At 40.0% G+C, this 24,602-nt stretch overlaps 1 protein-coding gene across 1 annotated transcript in view; it reads right to left on the minus strand.

The window, feature by feature from the left end:
- Nucleotides 1-24,602, minus strand: part of LOC122815150 (probable E3 ubiquitin-protein ligase HERC1) — a 5,886,073-nt gene that overhangs the window by 1,936,282 nt on the left and 3,925,189 nt on the right. Inside the window, exon 48 of the mRNA XM_044087407.1 lies at nucleotides 1,175-1,346. Within this exon, the coding sequence (XP_043943342.1) occupies nucleotides 1,175-1,346 (172 nt within the window). The remainder of the gene's footprint in view (nucleotides 1-1,174; nucleotides 1,347-24,602) is intronic.

The following is a 24,602-nucleotide window of genomic DNA, read 5'->3' on the forward strand; positions in this document are numbered from 1 at the left end:
ACTAAAATTGTTTACACATGTAAACTCCAAATGAAGCTCACTCAGCAAAGTAGATGTTCTGATTCAGTACAATGTATGGTAGTAAGGCAAAACCAACCTATCCAAAACATAATCTCAGCCTTAATCTGTAAATCACAAAATATATAAAATACTTACAGCTTGCTAAATATATACTTTTCCAGTTTTGTGACAGATACTGAAAGCATAGGTCTATTATTGCTACAATTTGTACCTCATTAGGGTAACATGCAGAAGACACCTATGACAGGGAATCACTACCACTGACTGTGTGCTCTGTTGAGAAACCTTCTGGAAATACTGAATATGCATATAATACTGTATTTAGATGAGGTAGATGTCTTAGTATGTCAAAGATTGGATTGCCACAGGTATTGGGTTTTCTTTCACAATGCTCATGGATGAGGGCAAGGATGAGATTTGTGTTTCTTGTAAATGTTCCCACTTCTTGGAGTTTTTGCAGTCTTGCATGTACTAGCACATGGTTTTATTAACCACAGGACTTTATTGCATATTGCAGCTGTGATGTTTTGCATCTCTAGCAGGTTTGATAAGAGATTTCAAGGTAGATTGTCAGGTTGAAATATATGGTGACCTTTTTTCTTTGACAGTAGATTCATAGAGTTGTCCCATTGTCTTTATCACTGCCATCTTGAAAAGACTCCAGACTGGAAATAAACCTGGGATTCTAAAAGGCTGAATGAAAGAAGAATGGACTAAGCATCCACAACTGTGGTTTCCAAAGAAATATGGGACTTCATGTTTTTGTGACCCCCTCAGTTGAGAATGCGGATATCTAGTATCAGTGCATCCACTGCCAGAGGAAGAAGGCTAGAAGATTCTTATCCCAGCACACAGAAAATGTGATAACTAGCACATCACACAAAATAAAAGGATCATCCAGTATTATTCAACATTACATTCTGCAATTATCAGTAAATTCAAATGCTGATCAACTGTACATAATTTGGTGGCTTCACAAGAATGAACTGATTGCAATACAGGGCAGTTTCTGAGGTAATCCATTACCTATGTGTAGGGCAAAGAAAAAGTGGGAAAAAAGTTGCTCTGGAATAATTGACAGTGCCTTAAAATTCGATGGGTTGCACAATCATTTCAGTGAAATTGAGTTATTAAAAGTAAACTTTAACCCTACCTTACAGAGACTAGAGAGAGTGCCTTCATGACAATGCAGCGTGCAAGAAAAATCTGTGCTGTAACTGTGATGCGTCTCAAAGCAACCATCCTCTCAGTGGTATCAATTAAACAGGCAGCCTGTTCTCCAAGTGGTGGTCTATGTCCAGGTTTCTTCTCATCAGCTGAACCACCTATAATGAAAACAAAACAATTATTTTTCAAAGATAAAGGCTGTTCTGCTTAATCAATCCAGCTCAGTACCACAAAAACATCACTTATACTGTAGCCAGTATCAGCAACTTATGAATCTCTAATAAAACATATTTTTTTCACTGCAGGATTATTATTTCTGTACAAAAAGAACATTTACACTTATACATAAAATGTCAAGATGTGAGTGAATAGCTCTGCCTAAGTATACCATAATGGCAATTATTTCACTAATAACTCATTATGTCAAGCCTTACTGTCGTCAAGTGTCGAATAGGTAACATTAACAAAGCATTCAACACATCTTTCTTTACAGAAAACAATATACTTCAAAGTCAAACACCTAGAAATATAGTGGAAATTCAACAGGGACAGTTAGTAAATTACATTTAATCTCCTTAAGATATCCAATGGAGATTCACTCATACCTTCCTAAAGAGCTCTTCCAAATAAAATTTAGGAAAAGTACACGTTAAGATGTATAACACCTGTGTAGTCTGACAATATGATTCACGGCTAAATTTAAACCTCTGATCAGTAACATCATGATCAGATGGGAGACTGAAAGATGTCAACAGAACTATGAGGGTGTGCTTTTGCTAGCTTTGTCTCCTGATTTTGTAGTTATTTTCATGAAATTTAAAAGATTTCAACTGATAACATATGGAACTAAACTGTACTACAATTAACGGTTTCTTTTGCAGCTTTCGTCAATCTCCCTGTGGCATTGCAGCTATTTTAGTTCTTCAGCAAATCAGTCTTTATAACAGCATGGTTAGCAAAACTGGAACTGAGACAGAATCTCACATTACAAAACTTTTAATATCAGTGAAAGTAACTTAACATAAAACGACACAAAACTTCAGAAACAGGAGAGAAAACTACATATTTCAAAGTCTTCCACTGTCAGCAATCTTCCTCTCACTCAACAGAAAGAAGCATTATAACCATTACAGGTAGGTGTGTTACCTCTGTGCAAAACTTGTTACTATTAATACTACTTTTGTTGAATTACTCTTAAGGATTATAAAATTTGAGACAAGGATTTCAACCTCTGAGGACAATATCTCTAATACTACTTTCAAGATTGGTCTCTTCCCCAAAGAAATTGCATCTGTGAATGAAAAACTGACTGAATTAGAGGTAAGACACATAATAATAGTCTCTTCAGAGGATTGCCTGAAAAATATGATTCTGCTAACTTACTAGATTTATTTATTTATTTAACATCTGTTGACCGGAAAAGTCTGTCTAGGACAGAACCTATTTTTAATGGAGGTCCGGGGAGAAACACTACAGATGCATGTCTTTGGAATGTGGGAGTAAACTGGAGCACCCAGAGGAAACCCACATGAACGCAGGGAGGACATGCAGACTCTGCACAGAAGGCACCCCAGCTGAGATTCGAACTGGGCAATCCTCTTGCTGTGAGGCATCAGTGTTAACCGCTGCACCACTGTGTCACCCTGCAGATATTTGCAACATTTTCTTCCAATGTGCTGAGAAAATAAAAGCAAAACAATTGCTCATAACAGAAAAGGCACTCAAAATGCTTTACACAAAGTCCGTTTTGGATTTCCTAGACTATTTTACATCAAATTATTAAACTTTCAAAGTACAGTTATAATCTTTAAAACTACCAAGAATAAGCCAAATTTTATTTGGCAAAACTGTCACATCAGATGAAGTTCTCTGGAGATGTTCCTATTAAGTATAAAATAGTAAGAAAGCAACTTTCTCCTTTTTGCCAGTTCCTAATTAAAAAGGACACTTGATGCTTGTTTTTATGATGCTCTTTCCAGCTAAACTGCGATCTTCCTGAAACAGCTGCAGATAATAGAATGGCTGATTAAAAAGCTCTGTGCATTCGACCCTGACAGAAAATGTTTGCATAACCATTTGTCTTGTTGAATCAGTAAAGTTTATGAGGCTTCCTCATTTTCCAAACTGTATGCTACATGCAGATTTGATGCTGCTTAATATAATGCTAGTTAAGTTAATGAATTGCCTTCAAGATGCATTTTCCATTAGAGGATACTTTTAGTACTATGACAGCTTTAATTAGTCTTATTTTACTTTACTGATGCAACTATATCATTTACAGAAGTCTTTCTTTTACATCTTTATCTTGTGTACAAATCAGGAAGTTGTTAGGTTTCTCTTCCAGGATACTGTTAGTCTGCTGTGAGCAGTTGTTTGTGTTCTGCATGATTTAAATTATCCTCTAATATACATAATACTCTTAAAATTGTTACTTTCTTATACTTTTTCCTACTATTCTTTGATGCACTCTCCCCCTTTTCCCCCACCTTAGCATTTAAACAGTGCAGGTTAAATGCTATTTTGTATTTTTTTAATAGGCTACTTAGTTGAAAATTCATTTTACTTCAGTGTCTCCTCTTGTCCAAACGCTGTTCTTTTCTTAACATACAAAGTTAGCTGTTGGCTCATGAGTCTCTCTAATAGCTATTATTAGTACTATTATTATTAGCTAGTATTAGTACATTCCAACTTTAACTTACTTTACTGCTTTGAATTCCGGTCATTGTAATTTCTAATATACTATTATAGTTTCCCAGTATTTTTCTCTGTATTAAAATAATGTGAGACGTACAGGTTATGGTGCTTAAATGTGCATCACTTCTACTTATGTATACAAGGGGTAACTGGTCTTAATAGCTTATGGCAAATGCACACTACCACCTTGGATTATGTCTAACACCATCATAGGGGTAAGGGTCAGCTGGGAGTGGCTATTATTAAAGCAGCTATCAAGGACTGTTTGTGGTTCTACTAGTATAGCACCACAGAGTACTACATAAATGGGTTATAATGTGTGAAACACATTTCTTCTGACTGTATGTTTAAAGCAAGTAAAAGAAAAAAAATCACATTTCAGTACACTGCAGTATTTTTTCCTTAGCTGCAACTTACAACTTGAACATGACTTAATGGTACATTTTGAGGGGTCCTCCATAGTTAAAATGTTTAACTATAACGTGATTTATAACATTAAAGCATAAGGATAAATAACTATAGTTTTGATAATGCCTATCTGAAATGCCCACAGCTGCCACAAATAAGATTTGTTAGGTTTTACTTTTAGCAGCTTGTCAGACAAAGCTATTGTTGTTGCTTAGTCATTTTGACAAGTCTGACAGGTCATGACCCAAAGGACTTCAGCACATTAGTCCTGTATATCAACAACTACCACTTCAAATTCTTGCAAATTCATGCTCATTACTTCAGTAATACTGTCTATCCATCTGAGCCTCTGCAACACCCTCTTCTTTGGTCTTTCATCTTTCCCAGAATCAGTATCTTTTCTAGTGAATCCTGTTTCTGCATTATGTGGCCAAAGTATATCAGTTTTAGCTGTATTATTAGACATACCAGTCTAGGAGGGTGGCCTAATGGTTAAGGTGTTTGCCTTACAAACACAAGGTGCAGGGTTCAAGTCTCACAAGGGATAATTAGCTAAGCTTAAAATGGCTCGTAAGGGCAGTTAGCTTAGTACTAATCTATGAATACCAGGGAAAGGTCTGTGTTTACTTCCATAAATACTCGATTTGCTCTTCTTGCATTACATGTTTTCAGATAAGTTTTCTCCAGTACCACAGTTCAAAAACATCAGTTTTCTGGCATACAGTCTTGTTTACAAATAAGGTGACCCAACATCCTCAATTCCCAAAGAATTTGGTAAAGTAGAAACAAATATTTTTTTTTCTGTAAATTCCTTGCTTTCTCTTTTATCCAGTGGATTCTGGCAATTTGATATTTATTGCCTTTGTCCCTTCTAAAACCAGCTTGTATATGACACTTCTCAAAGCATATATTGCTGGAGTCTAGATGGCAGGATCTTGACCATTATCTTGCTAGCAAATAAAATTAGTGCAGTGTTCAATAATGTGAGCATTCGTTAAATAAGTGTAAATAAAACAATTCTTGTTCTTATTAGTATTTCTATAAACCATTTCAGGATACATGTAAACTGTACATTACATTGCAAAGCAGTTTTTTTTTTCTTTTTTAATTTCTCCAAGTCTTTTGGGTTTCTAATATCAAGATGGGAATGGACCCCATTCCCAAGTCAAAGTATGATTAAAGTGCATGAAATTAGTATTGTTTCAATCTTTGGTGTTAGCCAGAAGTGATCTTCGCAGTGCCTGCAATGTGCCCAGTAATGACGACTCCTGCAATTTCTATGGAGTTACACGTATCGGTAACATATCTAAGTATGATTTATATTCTTTTTTATAAGACCCATTGCTCCTACTACTACTGGAACTGTCTGGGTATCTTTCTTCCACACTGCCCTCATTTCTGCCTGCAAATCCTGGTAATTTTATGATTTTGTGTGTCTGCGTACGAAAGACACTGCAGTCACTGGGTGTATCAATTTCAATGATCAATGCTACTTTTGTCTTCTTTTCATGGGCAACCACATCTGATTTTCTCCTGTCTATTTTTTGAGCTGTTGGTAACGGATGATCCCATGTGATAAGAACTTCATCATTATCTATGACGCTTAGTGGCACGTTTCCAGTGTTTTTTAGCTACTTCAGTATTATAATGCTTGCATAATCCCCAATGCAACAGTCTTGCTACATTATTATGCCTTTCAGTATACAGTCCTTCTGCCATTAGTATATCACAACCAGCAATAAGATGTGTGATTGTGCCCAATTCTGTTTTACAAAACCTACATTTATCTGTTTCTCTCACATGTTCAATGGACTTTGTACACCACGTAGTCAACTATCTTGGGCTGCCAATCTTAACCTTTCGTCTTTTGGTTTAAATTCACCTCTCCTTATCCATTCCTGCATTCGATCCTGATCGATATGAGGTTGTTCCAAGAGTTTTCTGTACTTCTAATTGTATTTATGCATTTTCCACATTTCTTGCCTTCTCATCTTATCCTTCACCTTATATTCTTTCTTTTGTTTTTTTGACACATTCAGTTGCTGCCTGATTTTTATCTACTTCTGGTTTGATTTTCAATCCCACTTGTTGCCGATATGCTCCTGCTAAACTAAGCAGGAGAGTCATCTTAGACTTACTCTCCTCATGTTTTAAAACTACGTTTGGGTCTTGTGAGGTTAGCATATATGTATGCAGTCCCACAACTGCAGATCTATACATGTAATCAATTTCAAGGAGGCCCATAACTCCTTCAGAACGGGGAATATATAATCTTGTTATGCACTGATTTTTAGAAATCATTTGATGAGCATGAAGCATCCTGTCCAATCTATCAACACTTTTTGGGGCTAGTCATTCACTCCAAAACTGTACGTTAGGACAGGAAGAGCAATTTGCTTTATAAGCTTGGACTTTGTTCACATATGTCAACTCTGTTTTCAGTTAATTTAATTCTTCTAAAATATTCCTTACTAAATTTTATTCACATTTTTTTAATGTTTTATTTGTTGCTCCTTCATCAATTCCCAAATATTTTAAGTTATAATTAAGTCTAAATTAATATAAGACTGTGCTTTTGGTCTGATAAGGTGGAGTAGGTATAAAAGTGCACAGATTATATGTAGAATTAAGATGATAAATTCTGTTGTTTTTACAAGGGTGGGTGTGTAGATCAATGACCTTGCCTTAGGATATAAACAACTTTTTTATTTTTAAATAATGATGAAAGGCAAGAAAAATGCTAAGTTTCTTACATCTACAAATACATTAACAGACGTTTTTTTTTCATTACTGTCTCCTATTCTTTCCCAGCACTACACCTTTAGATATTGGTCCAATATCTCCCACTCAACCTCTACCTCTCTCTCTCTTCTTCCTTCTACCTATCCCAGAAGCATCATCTCTCACTTCTTAATAGTAATTCTTCATTCCCTCCTTTCCTCTCCTTCTACCAAATTCCGTTCCAAACATGTTTCTTAGCTCTTTAGATTATGCTGATATTAATTAATGATACTTTATTTAAATGTTGTATATGTAATGTTTTTTCCAAAAGCTTTTCTCCCTGGAAAAATGTTCATAGCTCATTACACAGTGCTGCTATCATTTAACAATACTCTGTTTAAATTCTGTACATTTGTTGACTACTTGAATAGTGATTTTTACAATTTTCTTTATATAATTCATAGAGTTTTAGTAGGCTAATGACCTGAGGGCTTTTCTAAGCCTGGTCAAGTTTTTCTAAAAGAATACTGATGCCCTGTATCAAATAGGACAGTGAGAGACAGACATTTATAGGCAGCACCTGCCCATACAGGACATGCGTGGCAGGCACAATATAAATTTCTTATTCCCCAGCCACTGTCCTAGGTTACACTTGCATTGGGTAATTAATGAACTCAGATTCACATAGATGGGAATTCTGTTCCATAGGAGAGGTAGTCTCTAGAATACATATCCATTTGTACAGCATGTTCTGTTTAAGTCACAGACAAAAATTCAGATCCCTAGACCTTATATTACTGGTACTATTTGACTTATGGAAATGCAGGATATTTATAAGTGTGGGGTTTGTGGATGCCCTATAAGCCAGGCATAGATTACCCATCAGGAATCTATAGGGGACTGAGTACAGGGAAAGGGCTTTAAGGTGCTCTGTGTAAGGCAGGTTTGCTGCATACGCCTGGTCAGATACATACCAAAGGGAGCAATGCACTCTATGATTGGTCTGATAAGAGCAGAGTACAGTGGGATAATGACCTCTTTGGACCATCCATTACTTATAAGTTGCGCAACATAAAAGGATTTCCTCATCACTGCTGCCACGTGGTGGTCGAACGTAAGACTACTGTCTGCATTCCCAGACCCCTGACCACTACATCAACTCTTAGGGGTGTATTATCAACATGGTAATTAGCTGGGATAGTTGACTTCCCAAAGGGTACAATTATTCATTTCTTAGCATAAAGTTTAAGACCATGGCTTTGGCACCACTGATTAGTCAGAGATAGGCCTTCCTGAAGAATACTAGTGTCTGCAGGGGAGCTGGTAACTCCCAGCTTCATATCATCTGCAAACATATTCAGTCATAAACCTTCAGTATTTGCTTCCATTTCAGAGAAACAGATGCCAAAAAGGAGTAAGCTCAGTACCAAGCCATGGGGACTCCACTAGTGACTAGTCTCTTGGTGGATGTGGCCTCACCTATTCTGACTTCCTGGGTCATACAAGTGAGCCAGTTGGCACTCCAGTGGGTGATAAAACAGTTTATACCTAAATTAGTGAGCTTGTCTGTAATGCCTGAGTTGGGTACTGTATCAAAAGCCTTGGTCAGGTCAAAGTAAGCTGTGTGCACAGTCTTGCCTTCATCCATTGTTTTAGTGACTCACTCAGAAAAGTCTACTAGATTTACTCTCATTTCCTTCCTTTAAGAAAGCCAAATTGTGATGGGTCCAGTGTTTGCAGGTTACCTATACTCTTTTTATCATGCCCATGATGATTCTTTCCATGCTCTTACATATGAAGTTGGTCAGACTTATGGGCCTATAGTTACCCAGATCAGTGGCTGGACCTCCTTTATTCAGAGGAATGACTGTCGCTATCCTACATTTCTTGGGCTCAAAACCTGACTGCAGGCTCTAGTTGAAAAGTGATTCAAGTGGACCAAAGAGGTCATGTTTCAAGCTATTTATTAAGCATCCTGGGATGTTATCGGGGCCCATCGATGCAGTGTTTTTGGCCTTGGAAAGTGCTTTGATGACCTGTTCTGTAGTAATGGTTGGGGGCATTGTGGTATGTGACATTTCCTCTGGACTACTGGTGGGTGCGTGGGGAGAAATTTGAGCTGAACCTGTCAGCCAAAAGGTTGGCAATGGCCTGTGGGTCAGTGTGGATGATGGGTGATACCATTTACAATAAGTTCTGCACATTGTTAACATTTTACCTTGGGATTATGGACATAGCTGTAGAAAGCTTTGTGGGTTGTCATTTTCCTAAGAAGCTATTTTTTTCTTCAAATTTAGCCTTTGAAGTACTAATTGGTCAGAGGGCTTTTAGTCTGTAGGGCATTGCTCCTCCTATGCTTGGTCAAGATTTTTTTTTTTATAACTGCTGGATATTGTGATTCCACCAGGGTGGCATGTCTTTTGAGTTTCTTTTTTTAATACAAAGGGCACAGCTTGCTTAACATAGCTATTAATATGGCTGTACAGAGATTTTGTAAATAGCTCAGCATCTGCTATGATGTTTACTGGGTTTGGGGTTTTCGGAACTTAGTCAAGGAGTAATACAGACAAGTTAGTCTTGGAATAGTTCTTAAACATGTTTGGTTTTGCTGGATCCCAGGATTTAATTTTTATTTTAAGCAATACTACCTTAAGCCCAGATCTGACAAGTGAAGACATTACATAGGGCGAGGAACATCACTCCCCCATGTTCGTGGGTACAAGGCCAGGAACATTTGTACCTCTGGTAAGAGAATGGACCAATTGTTCCACAATGTTGGTATTAACAAAGTTTAGGCATTACTGGGTGTATGTATTACAAGTGGTGTAGGATTTCCAGTCTATAAAGGGGTACTTGAGATCTGCCATGAATATTGAATTGGGTTGAATGGTGAGGCACTACAGTACACCGGGATAGGTAATATGGGTTTCCTGGGACATGGAGGGGAACCCAAAGGTTACAAGGATATGGTACGAGACCCTGTTTATGGTGAGTTGGATATTTATGAGTTCCTGTGGGTCATACGCTTTAATAAGTCTGGATGTGAGGTTGGTTTTAATATAGATTGAGACTTCTCCACCTTTAGTTTTCTCCTGTGGAGTAGCTGGTCTGAAGGTGTGAAAGGCATTATGATCTAGCATTGCCAGGGTACTTTCCGTAACTTTAAACCATGTCTCCATTACTAGACAGATGTCTCCATTACTAGACAGATGTCTACACTCTCCTGGGAGAGGAAGGATTGCTGGCAGTGGAGTTTCTTGTCAAGTCTTTTGGCATTGAGCAATACCATCTTCGGATATTCCTTCGTAGGTTCAGTTAAGTCAGGAGATTCATCAGTTTGGCACTGCCTAAAAAAAGGCACTATGGGTGTGGAAAAGGCCTTTGCCAATATCAGAAAGCCTAGATGGGATAAGTGCAGACTATCCCTGGTAAAGCACCATGGTCTGTCAACCATGTTCTCCCAGGCCGTCAAATACTGTACCCCCTTGGACTGACAGCAGAAGCTAAGACAAATGTTAAAATCAAACATTTTCTGTTGGCATCGTGACTACATGCACCATCCTTAAAGAAGGTAGCATGCTGCTCAGTGCTAGGCTCAAGCCTGCCTGAGACACAATCAGTGAGTTCAATCATGTCTGTCTTCATATGGTCAAGAGAAGTACATAGGATCATAGCAGGTTACTAGGCTAATGGCCCTAGGGTCCTTACAAGTCTAGCGAAGAGACTATCCCCAAAAAAGAAGCCTCAGTCAGCACCTGTCACTCCTGTCAATGAAGGACAAAGGTGGAACCCCTGGGACAGACTTGTGGTTTCCCATCCACTCATCAAGGTTGTGCTTGAAGAGGGTCAGTAAGGTACTCTGTTTGACATGTATGGGAAGCCTATTCCAGAGATGGGGCAGCCTTTGGGAGACAAACCTGTCTCTCCAGAAGGTTTTGTTGATGTTGCATATTAGATTTAGGCCTATCAAGCGGGTAATGCGTGAGGAGTTAGTCTTATGGCTACAGAGCATCTCTAGTTGGACAGGGTCCAATATTGCCTTGTAGGCGAGGTACAGATCACCTCTGAGCAATCATAGGTAGGTACTAGGCTATCTGCCCGAAGGCATTTATAAGCCTAGCCAGAATGTGTTGGCTTTCACTGCCCCTTACATTAGTTCCCTGTGCCTCTGTCCAGCAGAGCCAATGAAGTGATTCCTGGGGTAAACTTTCTGTTTCCCATCCACTCATCAAGGTTTCTCTTGAAAAGGGTTAGCGAGGAGCTCTGCCTAATGTAGATTGGAATCTTGTTCCAGAGCATGGGAAGTCTCTGGGACAGGAATCTATCCCTCCAGCACGTTCTATTTATTGTTGTGGTGAAGTTTAGATCCATGGAGTATGTGACTTGAGGGAATATGTTTTTTTTTAGGTGGAGCATGTCCATCAATTCTGAGTTGGACATGGCCTTGTACGTCAGGCAGAGATCACCTCTGAGCAGGCGGTATGCAACAGAGTACAGCTGGAGTTTCTTCAGTCGAGCTGCATAGGGCATCTGCTTGAGGCCAGTGATCCTCTTGGTGAGGTACTTCTGTGGTCTTTCCAGTTGTTGCAGGTGTCTTGTAAGGAACATCCCAAATGGGGCATTGTACTCTATGATGGGTCTGATGAGTGATGCGTAGAGGAGAATAATGACATCTTTCGATCTGGATGCAAACCTTTTTGTGATTAGGTGGGCCACATAGAAGGATTTTCTAACCACTTTGGCAATGTGATTATCAAAGGAGAGGTTACTATCTACTTGGGTCCCCAGATCCCTTATTACGTCTCCTGTATTTATGGGGCTACCACCTATGTGGTAGTTTGTGGGTACTTTGTTTTTTCTAAAGGGGATGACTATGCACTTTTTGGCATTTAGCTTGAGGCCATGGTTTTGACACCAGGTATCTGTCTCAGTGAGACCCTTTTGGAGGATGTCTGTGTCAGCCGGAGATTCAATTATAGCCCCTAGTTTGCAGTCGTCTGCAAACTTGGTCAGCCATAGTCCTCCTGTGCTTGCCTGTACCTCTGAGAAGTATATGCCGAACAGGAGGGGTCCTAGGACTGAGCCCTGGAGAACGCCACTTGTAACCAGTTTAGAGTCAGACCTAGTTCCCGCAACTCTTACAATGTGGGTTCTGTCCATGAGCCAGTTGGCAACCCATCTCGTGACGTAGGGGCTTATGTTCAGGCTGGTGAGCTTGTCTATAATACCTGAGTGGGGAATGGTGTCAAAGGCCTTTGCGAGGTCTAGATAGGCTGTGTGGACCACCTTTCCTCGTCTATAGCCTTGGTAACTTAACAAAGCCGAACTGGGTAGGGTCCAATGTTTGGAGATTTCCTATGTCTCTGTTAATAAGATCCATGATTATACGCTCCATAGCTTTGCAGACCAAGCAAGTCAGGCTTATAGGGTGATAGTTCTCAGGATCCGTTGTGGCTCCACCTTTGTGGAGCGGAATAACCGTTGCTGTGTGCCACTCTGTAGGCACGTAGCCTGTGGAGAGGCCGAGTTTAAACAGTGTGTTTAGGTGAGGGGTTAGTTCATCTTTGAGCTCATGTAGGATACAGCCTGGGACACCGTCCGGTCCCATTGATGCTGTGTTTTTGGCTTTGGAGAGGGCTGCTTTAACCTGAGTGTCTGTGGTTTCAGGGGCACTACATTCTTCTGGTATAGCTATGAGCCCTTTTGGGGGTGAGAGGGGGGTGAAGTTTGCACTGAACCTGTCTGCCAGGATGTTGGCTATATCAGTCGGTTCAGTGTATTTTGTGCCATTCTGCACTAACTCTGAGCAGATCTGAGAATTGCCACTTAGATTCTTGATATAGCTAAAGAATGCCTTGTGGTTATCTTTGGAGTCCATGGCAATTTTTCTTTCGAAGCTCGCCTGGGATGATTTTATGAAGGAATGTAGTTTCTTGCTGATATTGATCAGGGGTGTCTTCCCTTCTTGGGATTTTACTCTTTTCTGTACTAGTTTCCTCCTTCTATTGTACAGCTTGTTTATGGCAGGGGTCCACCACACTGGTTTCCTTTTCTTGGAGGAGTGAGTCTTGATTTTGTTTGGGATAGCATGATCCATGCATTCTTGTAGGTGCCCATAGAATGCATTAGTAAAGGATTTTGCAGCTTGGACAGCGTTATCCTTTAGCATGGGGGCTTTGAAACTTCCCACCTCGGTCTTAAGTAATGTGAAGTTTGCTTTTGAAAAGTTTTTCACGGTGGTTTCTTAGACCGGGGTTGGTGGCGGAATGTGGATATCCAGAGTGATTAGTTTATGCTCAGATCTAACCAGCGAGGGGTTGACCTCTGGTGTGGAACACTGGTCACCCACGTTGGTGATGACCAGGTCCAATATGTTGTCACCTCTGGTGGGGGTGCTGACTAGTTGATCCAGGGCGTTTGAGTTTATAAATTCTAGGAAATGCTGGGCAAGGGAGTTTGTACTTGAGTACTTCTCCCAGTTAATGTATGGGTAATTGAAATCACCCAATATCAGGGTGTTTGGTAGGACCTTTATGCTTCCCAGTGTTTCCAGGAATGTGGAGTGGGGGTCCTGGAACATGGTGGGTGATCTGTAGCAGGCTATAATTTGAATAGCAGTTTTGCCTGTTGTTAGTTGCATATGGATGATCTCTGAAGCATCGTGCTGTGCCACTAACCTGGAGGTGTGGGTATCCTTGATGAATATGAATACTCCCCCGCCTTTTGTATTTCGGTCAAGGTTTTGTGGCCGAAATGTATGGTATGAATTGTAGCCTGGTAGTGCTGGGGTGCTCTCTAGAGCCTTAAACCAGGTTTCTGTTACTGCACATATATCGATTTTCTCCATACTGAGTAGTGCCTCGAGTGCGTGCATTTTGAGGTTTAGACTTCTGGTATTGAGTAGCATAACCCTCAGTTTTTTTTGTTACTTGTGCTATTTACAGTAGTGGGTTTGTCTTTTGAGCCTTGCCTATGGGGGTGGCAAGAGCCTTGGTCAGTATTTGAAAGCCTAAGGGTGACAGGTGCAAGCCTTCTCTAGCGAAGCAACGTGGCTTGTCGAGCATGTCATCCCCAGGCTGACAGACACTGGATCCCCTTTGAATGACACCAGATGCTTAGCCAATTGTTGAAACTGATCATTCTTCTCTATACCATGGTATAATTCTTGGTGAGTGCAGGATGCTACTCAGGGTCATACCGGCCTGGGCTACGGGATCAGAGAGCTCCTCCATGTCTCTTTTCATGTAGTCCAGGGAGGTACAGCTCAGGTCATTCACACCAACATGGACAATGACAGAGTCATATTTGGACTTGTTCTGGAGTGACCTGAGTGCTTGTGTTATGTGGCGGATCCCAGCACCCGACAGGCAGTTAACAGTAACCTTCTCCTTGTTCAGCCTAGTGAGTGGGACGTCAGTGTGCCTGACTATAGAGTCACCTATTACTAGTGTGTTGGGTATGTTATTTTGCCGTAAGGGCTGTGATTGTGTGGCACACTGGTTTTGTGAAGTGTGTGTTTCATGGTTTGTGTTGGGGGGTGGAGGTTGCTTGGATGTCTGCTTTGGAGTTCTCTGTTGCTTTTGCAGATTTTTATTTAGAGCCTCTGAGTATGTTTTCATGTATTTATGTGTGTTTTTTGCAGGTGCTGGTTTCATAGGTCTATGTGAGACTGGTGGTGTGATGCAAGTAATTCCCTTCTCCTCTTGACTGCCTGGTCCATTCTTGGGTTGAGAGAGCTTAGCCTCCAGTTTGGCTGTATAATTGCATCTCTTGCATGTATTAGTGTTTGGTGGAAGGAGTAGTGGGTTGTCTGTGTACATTAAGCAATTGTAACATTGCTTCAAAATGCCCAGATTCACCAGTTGGACTGGAAAGTACACCTGAAACTTCCCTTTGGACATGCCTGGATAGGTACAGTGAATTGTTTTACTGATTGGCTGGTAAGGTTGAATAGAGAGCCTTGTCCTACTCTACAGTATAGGAGGGTCTAGTGCTAAGGTTTATTAGTGCTTGCCTATGAGTTTTGAGCAAGTGCCGGGATGAGAAGTGAATGGTTTGAGTGCTTAAGTTGAACGTTTGTCTAGTTCCAAGGGAAAAATTGAAGAGTAGACTTTGTTGAGCTGGGAATAGTTATACCCTAGCTAACTGGCACTGCCCGGTGAGCAAAACCTTGCAAATGTGGGTTTTATAGCAGGGAAATGAAAGAGATAGAAATTAGCCCAAAATAGCCAATAAACTACTAATTTCTGGGCTGAAACCACTCCTCCAGGGACAGATAGGCTGCTCAAAGCTACCTCTCTCACAGTGAACAGAGAAACTTCCTTCTATCCAAGTAAGGTATGGGCAAACACAGAAACTTATAACACATCCCTGAATTCAGCACTAACCTGAAAACTGGACTTATACTAGCTTAGAAAGGCTGGAAAACAAGTATATATATATATATATATATATATATATATATATATATATATATATATATATATATTTTTTTTTCCAGAAAATAAAGCAGATACAATGAAAAACACTTTAAATGCACAGAAATGGCTATCACACCTTAGTGTGTAGCCTACAACAGTTAAACAGGTAATTTAAACACAAAAACGACTTTGTTAAAGTGCAGGCAGTAACATAAGTACAATATGTAGCTGAAACAAGCTTTTTAAATCACAGAAACTCTGGAAAATCAGCATTTTAGGCGGAATTAGCTAAAGGCAGCAAGAAAATGCAGAAAAATGATACTTAATCACTCCAAAGTCTCTCGTTTGTCTCTCTGCTGCTGTATGATACTGAGTAGACCGATAGTGATTTCAGCCTGACCGCATAGGACAGGTGTTGGAGGCCATAGCTTCTCCTTGTGAGGTATTTCTGTGGCCTTTCCAGTTGTTGCAGGTTTTAGGAGAGGTGCATACCAAATGGGACATTATACTCAATTATAAGTTTAATGAGGGATGAGTACGGAGAGGTTATAACCTTCTTTTTTCTGGACGCAATTCCTTTACTTATGAGATGAACAAAGTAAAATGCTTTTCTGACTACTGCTGCTACATGATGGCCGAATGTGAGATTATTGTCAACCTGAATACCCAGGTCTCTCACCACAGGTTGAGTTTTTAGGGGGTTGCCGTCGATGTGGTAATCAGCAGGGACTGTGTTTTTGCCGAATGGTATGATAAAACATTTTTTTGTATTTAACTTAAGGCCATGACTTTGGCTCCATTTATTTGTAGCTGTGAGACCCTCTTGCAGTATATACATCATTTGGGAAGTCAGTGACAGCACCCAACCTACAGTCATCCACAAACTTGGTCAGCCACAGGCCCTTTGACTTTGCCTGGACCTCTGAGAAGTAGATGCCAAACAGGAGGGGTCCCAGGACAGATCCCTGGGTAACACCACTAGTGATAGGTCTGCTGTCAGAGGTGATGGCACCTATTTTGACCTTGTGGGTCCTATCTGTCAGCCAGTTGGCCACCCATCTGACAAGACAGGGATTAACAGCAAGTTGTGTTAGCTTTCTGAGGATGCCTGAGTGGGGGATTGTGTCAAAGGTCATGGTCATATCAAGGTAAGCTGTATGTATTGACTTTCCCTCATCCAGGGACTTGGTGACAGTCTCAAAGAAGTCAACTAGGTTCAGTAGGCAAGATCTGCCCCTGATGAATCTGAACTGGGTGGGGTCAAGTGCTTGGAGACTGCCTATGTCCTTGTTTATGAGATCCATAATAGTAAGCTCCATGGCTTTACATATCAGATTTGTCAAGCTAATGGGGGATAGTTTCTCGGGTCAGTAGTGGCACCACCTTTGTGCAAGGGGATAACAATGGCGGTTCTCCACTCTGCTGGAATGAAACATGTAATTAGGCTGTGGTTAAACAAGGTGCTCAATGGTGAAGCTAATTCTTGCTGGAGATGGTGCAGAATACAGCCTGGGATACTATCAGGTCCCATAGAAGCTGTGTTCTTTGCCTTGGATAGGGCCATTAACACTTGATCTATGGAGATGTGTGGTGTGGGGCAAGTATTGGGGATGTAGACTGGGCCTTTGGGGAGTGATGGGGGGGTGATGTTTGCACTGAACCTATCAGCTAGCAGGTTGGCTAAGTCAACAGGATCAGTGTAAGTGGTACCACTAAGTACTAATTTGGAACAAACATGGACTTTGCCATGGAAGTTCCTAACATAACTGAAGAAGGACTTGTGGCTTCTCTTTGTTTTAGGGGCTAGTTTCAACTCATAAATGGCTTGGATTTAGAGGTTTTCACTAGTGATGTAATTTGCTTGTTGAGGCGGAGAAGGGAGTTTTTCCAATTTGGAATGTGTTCCTTTCTACCCTTGGACAACAGTTTCTTCTTTTTGTTGTAGAGCCTGCTGATAGAGGATGTCCACCAGACAGATTTGTGTTTCGTTGAGGAGCAGGTTTTAGTTCTGTTGGGTATGGCTGAGTCCATGCAGTCAAGTGCATTAGAATTGACAAATCAAGGAATTGTTGGGTGAGTGCATTAGTGCATGAATAGTTCACCCAGTCTATGGTGGGGTAGTTGAAGTCACCAAGGATCAGAGTGTTAAGGGTTACCTTGATGGAGTCAAGTAGGTCCAGGTAGGAGTAGTGGTTGTCCTGAGTCATGGAGGGGGGGGGGTCTACAGCTGGCTATAACTTGGATGTGTGTCTTGCCAACTGTCAGTTGCACCTGGAGTAATTCCAGTACATCATGCTGGTAAACCACTCTGGAGGTGTGCCTGTCCTTAATGAAGATAGAGACTCCACCCACCCTTAGTCTTTCCAACCTCATTTGGGGGTCAGAAAGTGTGGAATGAGATATAGACTGGTAAGGCAGGGGTGTTCTACCCAGCCCTGAACCAAGTTTCCATGACTGCAAAGACATCAGCATCTTCCAGTGCAAGGAGAGCCTCCAGTGAGTGCGTTTTCATGTTAAGGCTCCTAGCACTGAGCAGCATGATGTTCAATTTGCTTTTTGAGAGATCTTTTATGTTGGAAGGTTTGTCTTTGAGACATAGCCTAAAAAAGGCAAAATGGGGAAAGCAAGAGCCTTGGCCAAGATCCGGAACTCCCAGGGGTGACAGGTGGAGGCCATCTCTGGCAAAGGATCAAGGCCTGTCAACCATGTCATCACAGGCAGACAGATACTGGTTCCCCTTGGAAAGACACCAGAAACTAAGCCAAATGTTGAAGTCAATCATTTTTTGTTAGTATTGTGGTATCATTCTTGGTGAAGGTAGGATGTTGCTCAGGGCTAGGGTCATACCTGCCTGGAACACACACTCTGAGAGCTCAATCATGTCTCTTTTCATATAGTCCAGGGAGGTATGCCTCAAGTCATTCACACCGACATGGACAATGACAGAGTCATACTTGTACCTGTTGTGGAGAGACCCAAGTATGAGCATAATGTGGTGGATTCTAGCACCTGACAAACAGCTGACCAGCTGACCGTGACCTTCTCCTTGCTGAGCCTGGTGAGGGGGACATCAGTGTGTCTCACTACTGAGTCGCCAATGACTAGTATGTTTGGTTTGCTGTTATACCTAATGGGCTGTATTTGTCAGACACTGGTGTGTTGACTACTGTATGTGATGTGATTGGTGGTGTGTGTGGGGAATGTTTGTGAGTGTGTTTTGGGGGTCTATGTTTGGGTAAGTTTTTATTGAGGAGCCCTGCATAGGTGGGTGTATGACTCTGTGATGTGGGTGGTGTGGTGCTTGTGCTGGCAATCTCCTCTTTGTCAGCAGTACTGACTTTGGTGTTAGAGAACATGGATTCCAGCTTACTGATGTAGATGCATCTCTTGCAAGTAGAAGAATTACATGCTAGGAGAAGGGGAATGTCCGTGAACATGAAGCAGTTGCTACACTATCTCAGTATGCCCATGTCAACCAGGCTAGCAAGAGAAACTGATGGGTATTGTCCAGACATAGTGTTCTGAATACTTGGCGGAGTTATGGAGAGCAGGGTTTGTCCACAAAAACCCTAAATGTAAAATAATTGGCCTGAAGCACAAGTGCTAAGACCAAAAGTAAGATGCTTAGAATAGCAGCCAAATATAATCACGCTACTAACAAGAAGTAATAAATGCAGAATAAGAGCACTTGAACACTTAAGAGCACATAGCACAGTAAACTAAGGTAATAAGGAAAGTAGAAGACAGTTACAGTAAGATCAGCTGAGTACATTTTTTATTTTATTTATTTTGTTAGTGGAGGAGTAAGAAACAGAGCAAGATTAAGAGACTACAGGGGTTGTTCTTCCCATGTGCTCTCTCTGTACACAGTAGAGAGAGCTGAAGAGACCACATGGAGTTAGAGTCATACTGGTACCTATGGTTCAATGACCTGAGTGCCTGTGTGACTTGATGGATCCTAGCCTTAGAAAGGTAGCTAACCGTGACTCTCTCCTTACTCAGTCTGGAGATGGAGACATTAGTGTGCCTCACTACAGATTCACCAACAACCACGAAATTTGGGTGTGCACTGGTTTGCCTTAAGGGGTTAGCAGTAGAGGCACTGGATACAGCGTTACTATGTGTAGCTGTGAGTGGTGGTTTAACAGAGTGTTTACGTGATTAAATTTTTCTAGAGCTCTTGTCCATGGGCCTTTACTGAGAAGGAGTAGCTTTCTGCACAGTCGGACTACGTTGGTAAACAAATGCAATAAATAAATACAAATAAATAAAATGCTGATAGAGGGGAAGCATGAAGCCTGGAGTTGGCCAGGAGAATTTAGCACATTGTGTTCTGAGTGAAATTTACAAAGATTCCTTCCTACATCTGCTGAGTTGTTAGTTGCCTTTTTTCTCATTGCTGACTGCTTTTACATGGAGTTGATCTGTCTGCAGGTGAAGGCAACTATACTTTCAAATTATGAACATTCTTTGCAGAGAGAACTGCATAATTTAAAGGTAAAATGGCAAGTCTGAAATTATAGGAAGTTAAGAAGAGATGGCAACTTCCCCAGCAGTCTGAATACTTTAATCTACGTAAAAGAAAACAGCACAATTTAGTTTTATTTAAAGGTAGCCAGTACGCTTTTTTCTTAGGGTTAAAAGTTAATGTTTTCTGAAAGCATATGCACTGTTTTTCACATCTGTGAAGGGGAAAGAGCAGGCAGCAACCAGTGTAAGTGGGAACATGGGAAGTAAAATGCACTTTAGCATGGGTAACCTTAATTTTAGATTAGACAATGCCTCTTTGTGTAGCTGTCGATTTGGGGAAATTGTTTTTATCAGGAGGATTAAGCTTTATTTGTTGCAAACGTAGATAGTATTTTTTATATTTTTCTAAGTTAAAAAGGGATGGGGTTGTTCTTAAAATGCATTTAGTTTTTGGTTTTTGAGGTTTTCACTAAAGCAAAAAAAAACCTCTTGAAAATGTGACACAGATTTAAATGAAGATGAGGAGAAGCAACCGTATAAAACATCTGCCTGCCAAAGAGTGTATACATGTAAGAGAAAGGTTGGAAATACGCACTATAACAAAAACTGTCAAGCATAATAGTTTGGAACAACAATTTTTAACATAATGGCTACTTTATCCGCACTATCTTGGAATGTAAATGGCCTTACAGGTACAGACAAAAAGAAAAAAAGTATTTCATTATATTAAGGAATACATAGTGCAGATCAAATGCTGTAGTAGATATATTTGTAAGAAAATAAGCATGTAACTTTGACAAAGAAAGGATTTCAGGATGGATATTCAGCAGAATATCAGAGACAAAGGAAAAGGGGAGTAACAGTACTGACTGCTACAGGGGCCCCAGAAGGAAAGTATAGGATAAAAAAGACAATAATGGTAGGTTTCTGGCAGGAAGGTGCTACTAACAATGGAGGACGATTATTTATTTATTTATTTTCTATTTGTTTACTGGGGATATCTGACAGGGCCAGAGGCCTGTTTTCAGTGGAGGCCCAGGGAGAAAAGCTCCTTTATAAAAACATTACATGCAAATTCATGCAAAACAATACCAGAAACACATAATTTTACAATACAATACAAGAAAACACATTACAGGATAATACAAGAAATATATGCAGTAAGTGAGGTAAACAACTAACTGACAAAAACAGAGAGATGTCTAACAAAACATATAATAGAGAGTAATAATATTCTGAGTAGAAAAAACATTGCTAATGAGCAAACTGACAGATAAAAGCAGACTGCAATATCATAAGGAAATGGTAGATTTTTAGGCGAAATATCATGGTATAGGAGGAAAATATGAAAAGCATATATGGCATAGAAGGCAAGACAAAGAGATGTTAGATGTTATTATGCTGGCAAGTACTTACATCTTACCAAAAGCTGCTATCATGGAGGGGTCTATATTACCTCCTCAAAAGTTTAATACAGCGAATGGCACGTACAGCGAAAATGCCATTTAGCAAATTTGCTATTGTGGGGGGCTGAGCCCCCCACACCCCCTACTAATTATATATCCCAACTCTGAGATTGCACTACAGTGAGGAAAGGGCACATTTTTTGATATTCACTGTATTACGATTTTACTTTTAACACTTTGCTGAATGGCATTTTCACTGTACATGCCATTCGCTGTATTAAACTTTCAAGGAGATAATATAGACCCATCATGGAGTTTAAGAAATTTTTGGGATAAATAGTCAGCTTTCTGCAGGGAATATTACTTATAAGTGGGGAGTAGAACTTGATTTGCAATAATGAAGTTGTATGAAGGGGACATAAAAGGGAAATAAAACAAAATTAAGTGTATTTCTGAAGAAATTTATGAACATATTTGGTATGGAAAACATGTATTCACTAGTAGGCGCATGGACATATTATTCCCCAAGATACAATAACTGGACTACACTGGAGAGAATTAAGATTTCACAGGAGTAGGCTCAGTTAATAGAAAAAATTAACACACATTCAATCTTTTTTCAGGTTAGTGCCTCTTTTGTTTACAAACACTGGAGAGTCTGTTTATTTCAGGTGAAATTAGGTAATCTTTCTTTTGTAAACCCTAACAAAACGTGGAATGTTTAAATGTTTACCTTGTAATTATTATCATCTTAATTCAGATGAGTATGTTACAATTAGAGAAAGGAATATTAGAGTGCCATGCATTTTTTTCTTGTAAATACAGGTTTATAATTTATTTAGCAGTTTGCATACAATGTAATGCCTTTTACATAGGTAGAACAACATGAGAACTGCACTGCAGAATTTATGAACATCTTCATGCCATTAAAATAAAATATATGAGAAATGTTTTGGTCAAACATGCTGACAAGTGCAAAACTGTCACTCAATTTAATTTTTTATTCTCTGCGCTAGATGATGTAAAGAATTATTGGAGAAAACTAGATGCATAAGATGATCTAGACTAGAAGGAACATTTGTGACAAATGATACTAGAAGCAAGTAATTACCCTGATTTAAATGATAAGGATAATTTTATTTTATTTTTTTTTTAAGAGGAATGGTTTAAAACACTGATTAAGGTCATAAGACTGTTTGAATGAAATACTTAAACGGCAGTAATTATGATTGTTCTTGGTCGGAAAAAGTTCATATGTGAATGAAAGCGCTTACTGAGTTTAAGTATTTGGTTATGTTTTTATGATTGTTGCCATTTTTATAGCTTTATTCAATCATTCATTTTCAGTACTTAGTTGATCTGGAATGTGTTGTACAATAAGATTAATTAGGAGGATATATGAAGGACTGAAGGCAAGAATAAAAGTGGTAGAGTTCCTCTCTGATAAGGTGTTTTAACAGAAGAAACAGGCAGGAGTGTCTTCTTTCTCCTTTAGTTATTTGATTTATATTTAGACCCACTGGCAAAGAAAACAAGGGACTCAAAAATTCAAGGATATAATTGGTATGGTAATCAAGAAAAGTTGGCTTCATTTGCAGAAATAGTTATTTTTTACTTGAGAAATTCAGAAAAGAACATGTTGGAGCTGAGGAACGTTCTCAGACAGTTTCAAGTCTTTTCAGGATATAAAAATCAATGACTATAAACCAAGAGCTGTAGCCATAAATCGTGTACTAACCACACACAAACTGGTTCACTAATGTCCATACTTATGGGGACACTAGAAGATGAAGTACTTAGAAGTATAAATTAAAAGACTTCTGTTATGGCAGCTAAGGATATGTAGGAAGAGACTAAACAAATGACAATACAACACCTTATAAAATGGAAGGTCTTGTTTATGGATCTGGAGAGTAAAATACAAACAGTGAAAATGCTTTTTGTCCCTTTAGTTTTATATACAGATCAGGCATATTTTTAACCACACAGATAATACAATAAATTGCACAACCACTAGTATAAAAAGGTGAAGCTTGGAGAGATTCATACACCAGGACCAACACGAGTAACCACTGCATCACCCCTACAGTATCTTCCTCCCTGTTAAGAGCTGACCATAAAGCGGTCACTTTTGAACTCACCATCTCCCCTGACCCACCTCTAGCTAGCGTCAACCAAAAAAACTTCTCCAAAGCTGATTACAACCTCCTGAGGGATGGTATAAACAGCTTCACAGCCCCCTCCCCCTTAGTAGGAATTGGCACCAATGTCCAAATCTACACCAAAGTACTATACGAGCATTTATATAGATGCATGGAATTAGGTACACCGGACAGGCCAAAATTATCCTCCAAAAGAAGAGTAAACCTATCTGGTGGACATCTGCAATAAATAAACTATATAACAAAAGGAAGAAATTGCTGTCCAAGACCAAGAAGGAGCAGATGCCCAATTGGAAGCAATCTCTCCTTAGCCTGAAAAGGCACTAGTGAAATCCTCTAAAGCCAACTTTGAGTCCAAATTGGCCACATCTATGGAGACAATAAGGCCTTATTCACATATGTCCGCAATCTCAAAGGAAGCACCCAGATCTGTTCTGAAATGGTGGTCAAGGACACCACATAAACAAATGCTGCAGATATAGCCAACCTACTGGATGACAGATTCAGCAAAAACTTCACCCCTCTCTCCCCTCCATTAGTAAATCAGGATACCCCAGTACCTGCCCCCACCCCTTATCTCTAGGGAACAGGTCATCACTACCCTCTCAAAGGCAAAAAATACAGCCTCCATGGGACCTGATAACACCCCAGGTTGCATCCTACATGAACTGAGGCATGAACTTGCAGTACCATCAGACACCCTACTCAATCAAAGTCTGTGTACTGGCTTTGTCTCAGGCAAGTGGAGAACAGCCACTGTCAGCCATTTACAAAAAGGTGGAGCATCCATCGATCTGGGAAATTATAGACCAATCAGCCTATCTAGCCTGATCTCCAAAGACATAGAATGGATTTTCATGGACCTCATTAACAGGGACATTGGCAACCTCCAAATACTTGACCCCACATAGTTTAGCTTTGTCAAGGGGAGGTCATGTCTGTTAAATGTCGTCGACTTCTTTGAGACAGTCACCAATGCCATGGACAAGGGAAAGATGGTCCACACTGCCTAACTTGACATGGCCAAAGCCTTTGACACTATTCCCCACTGGGACATAATAAACTCTCAATTAGGCATCAATCCGTATGTTACCAGATGGGTAGCAAACTGGCTCACTGAAAGAACCCACCTA

This window comes from Protopterus annectens, chromosome 1.part1, assembly GCF_019279795.1.
Source record: "Protopterus annectens isolate FY-2018-M chromosome 1.part1, PAN1.0, whole genome shotgun sequence".
Classification (NCBI taxonomy): Eukaryota; Metazoa; Chordata; order Ceratodontiformes; family Protopteridae; genus Protopterus; species Protopterus annectens.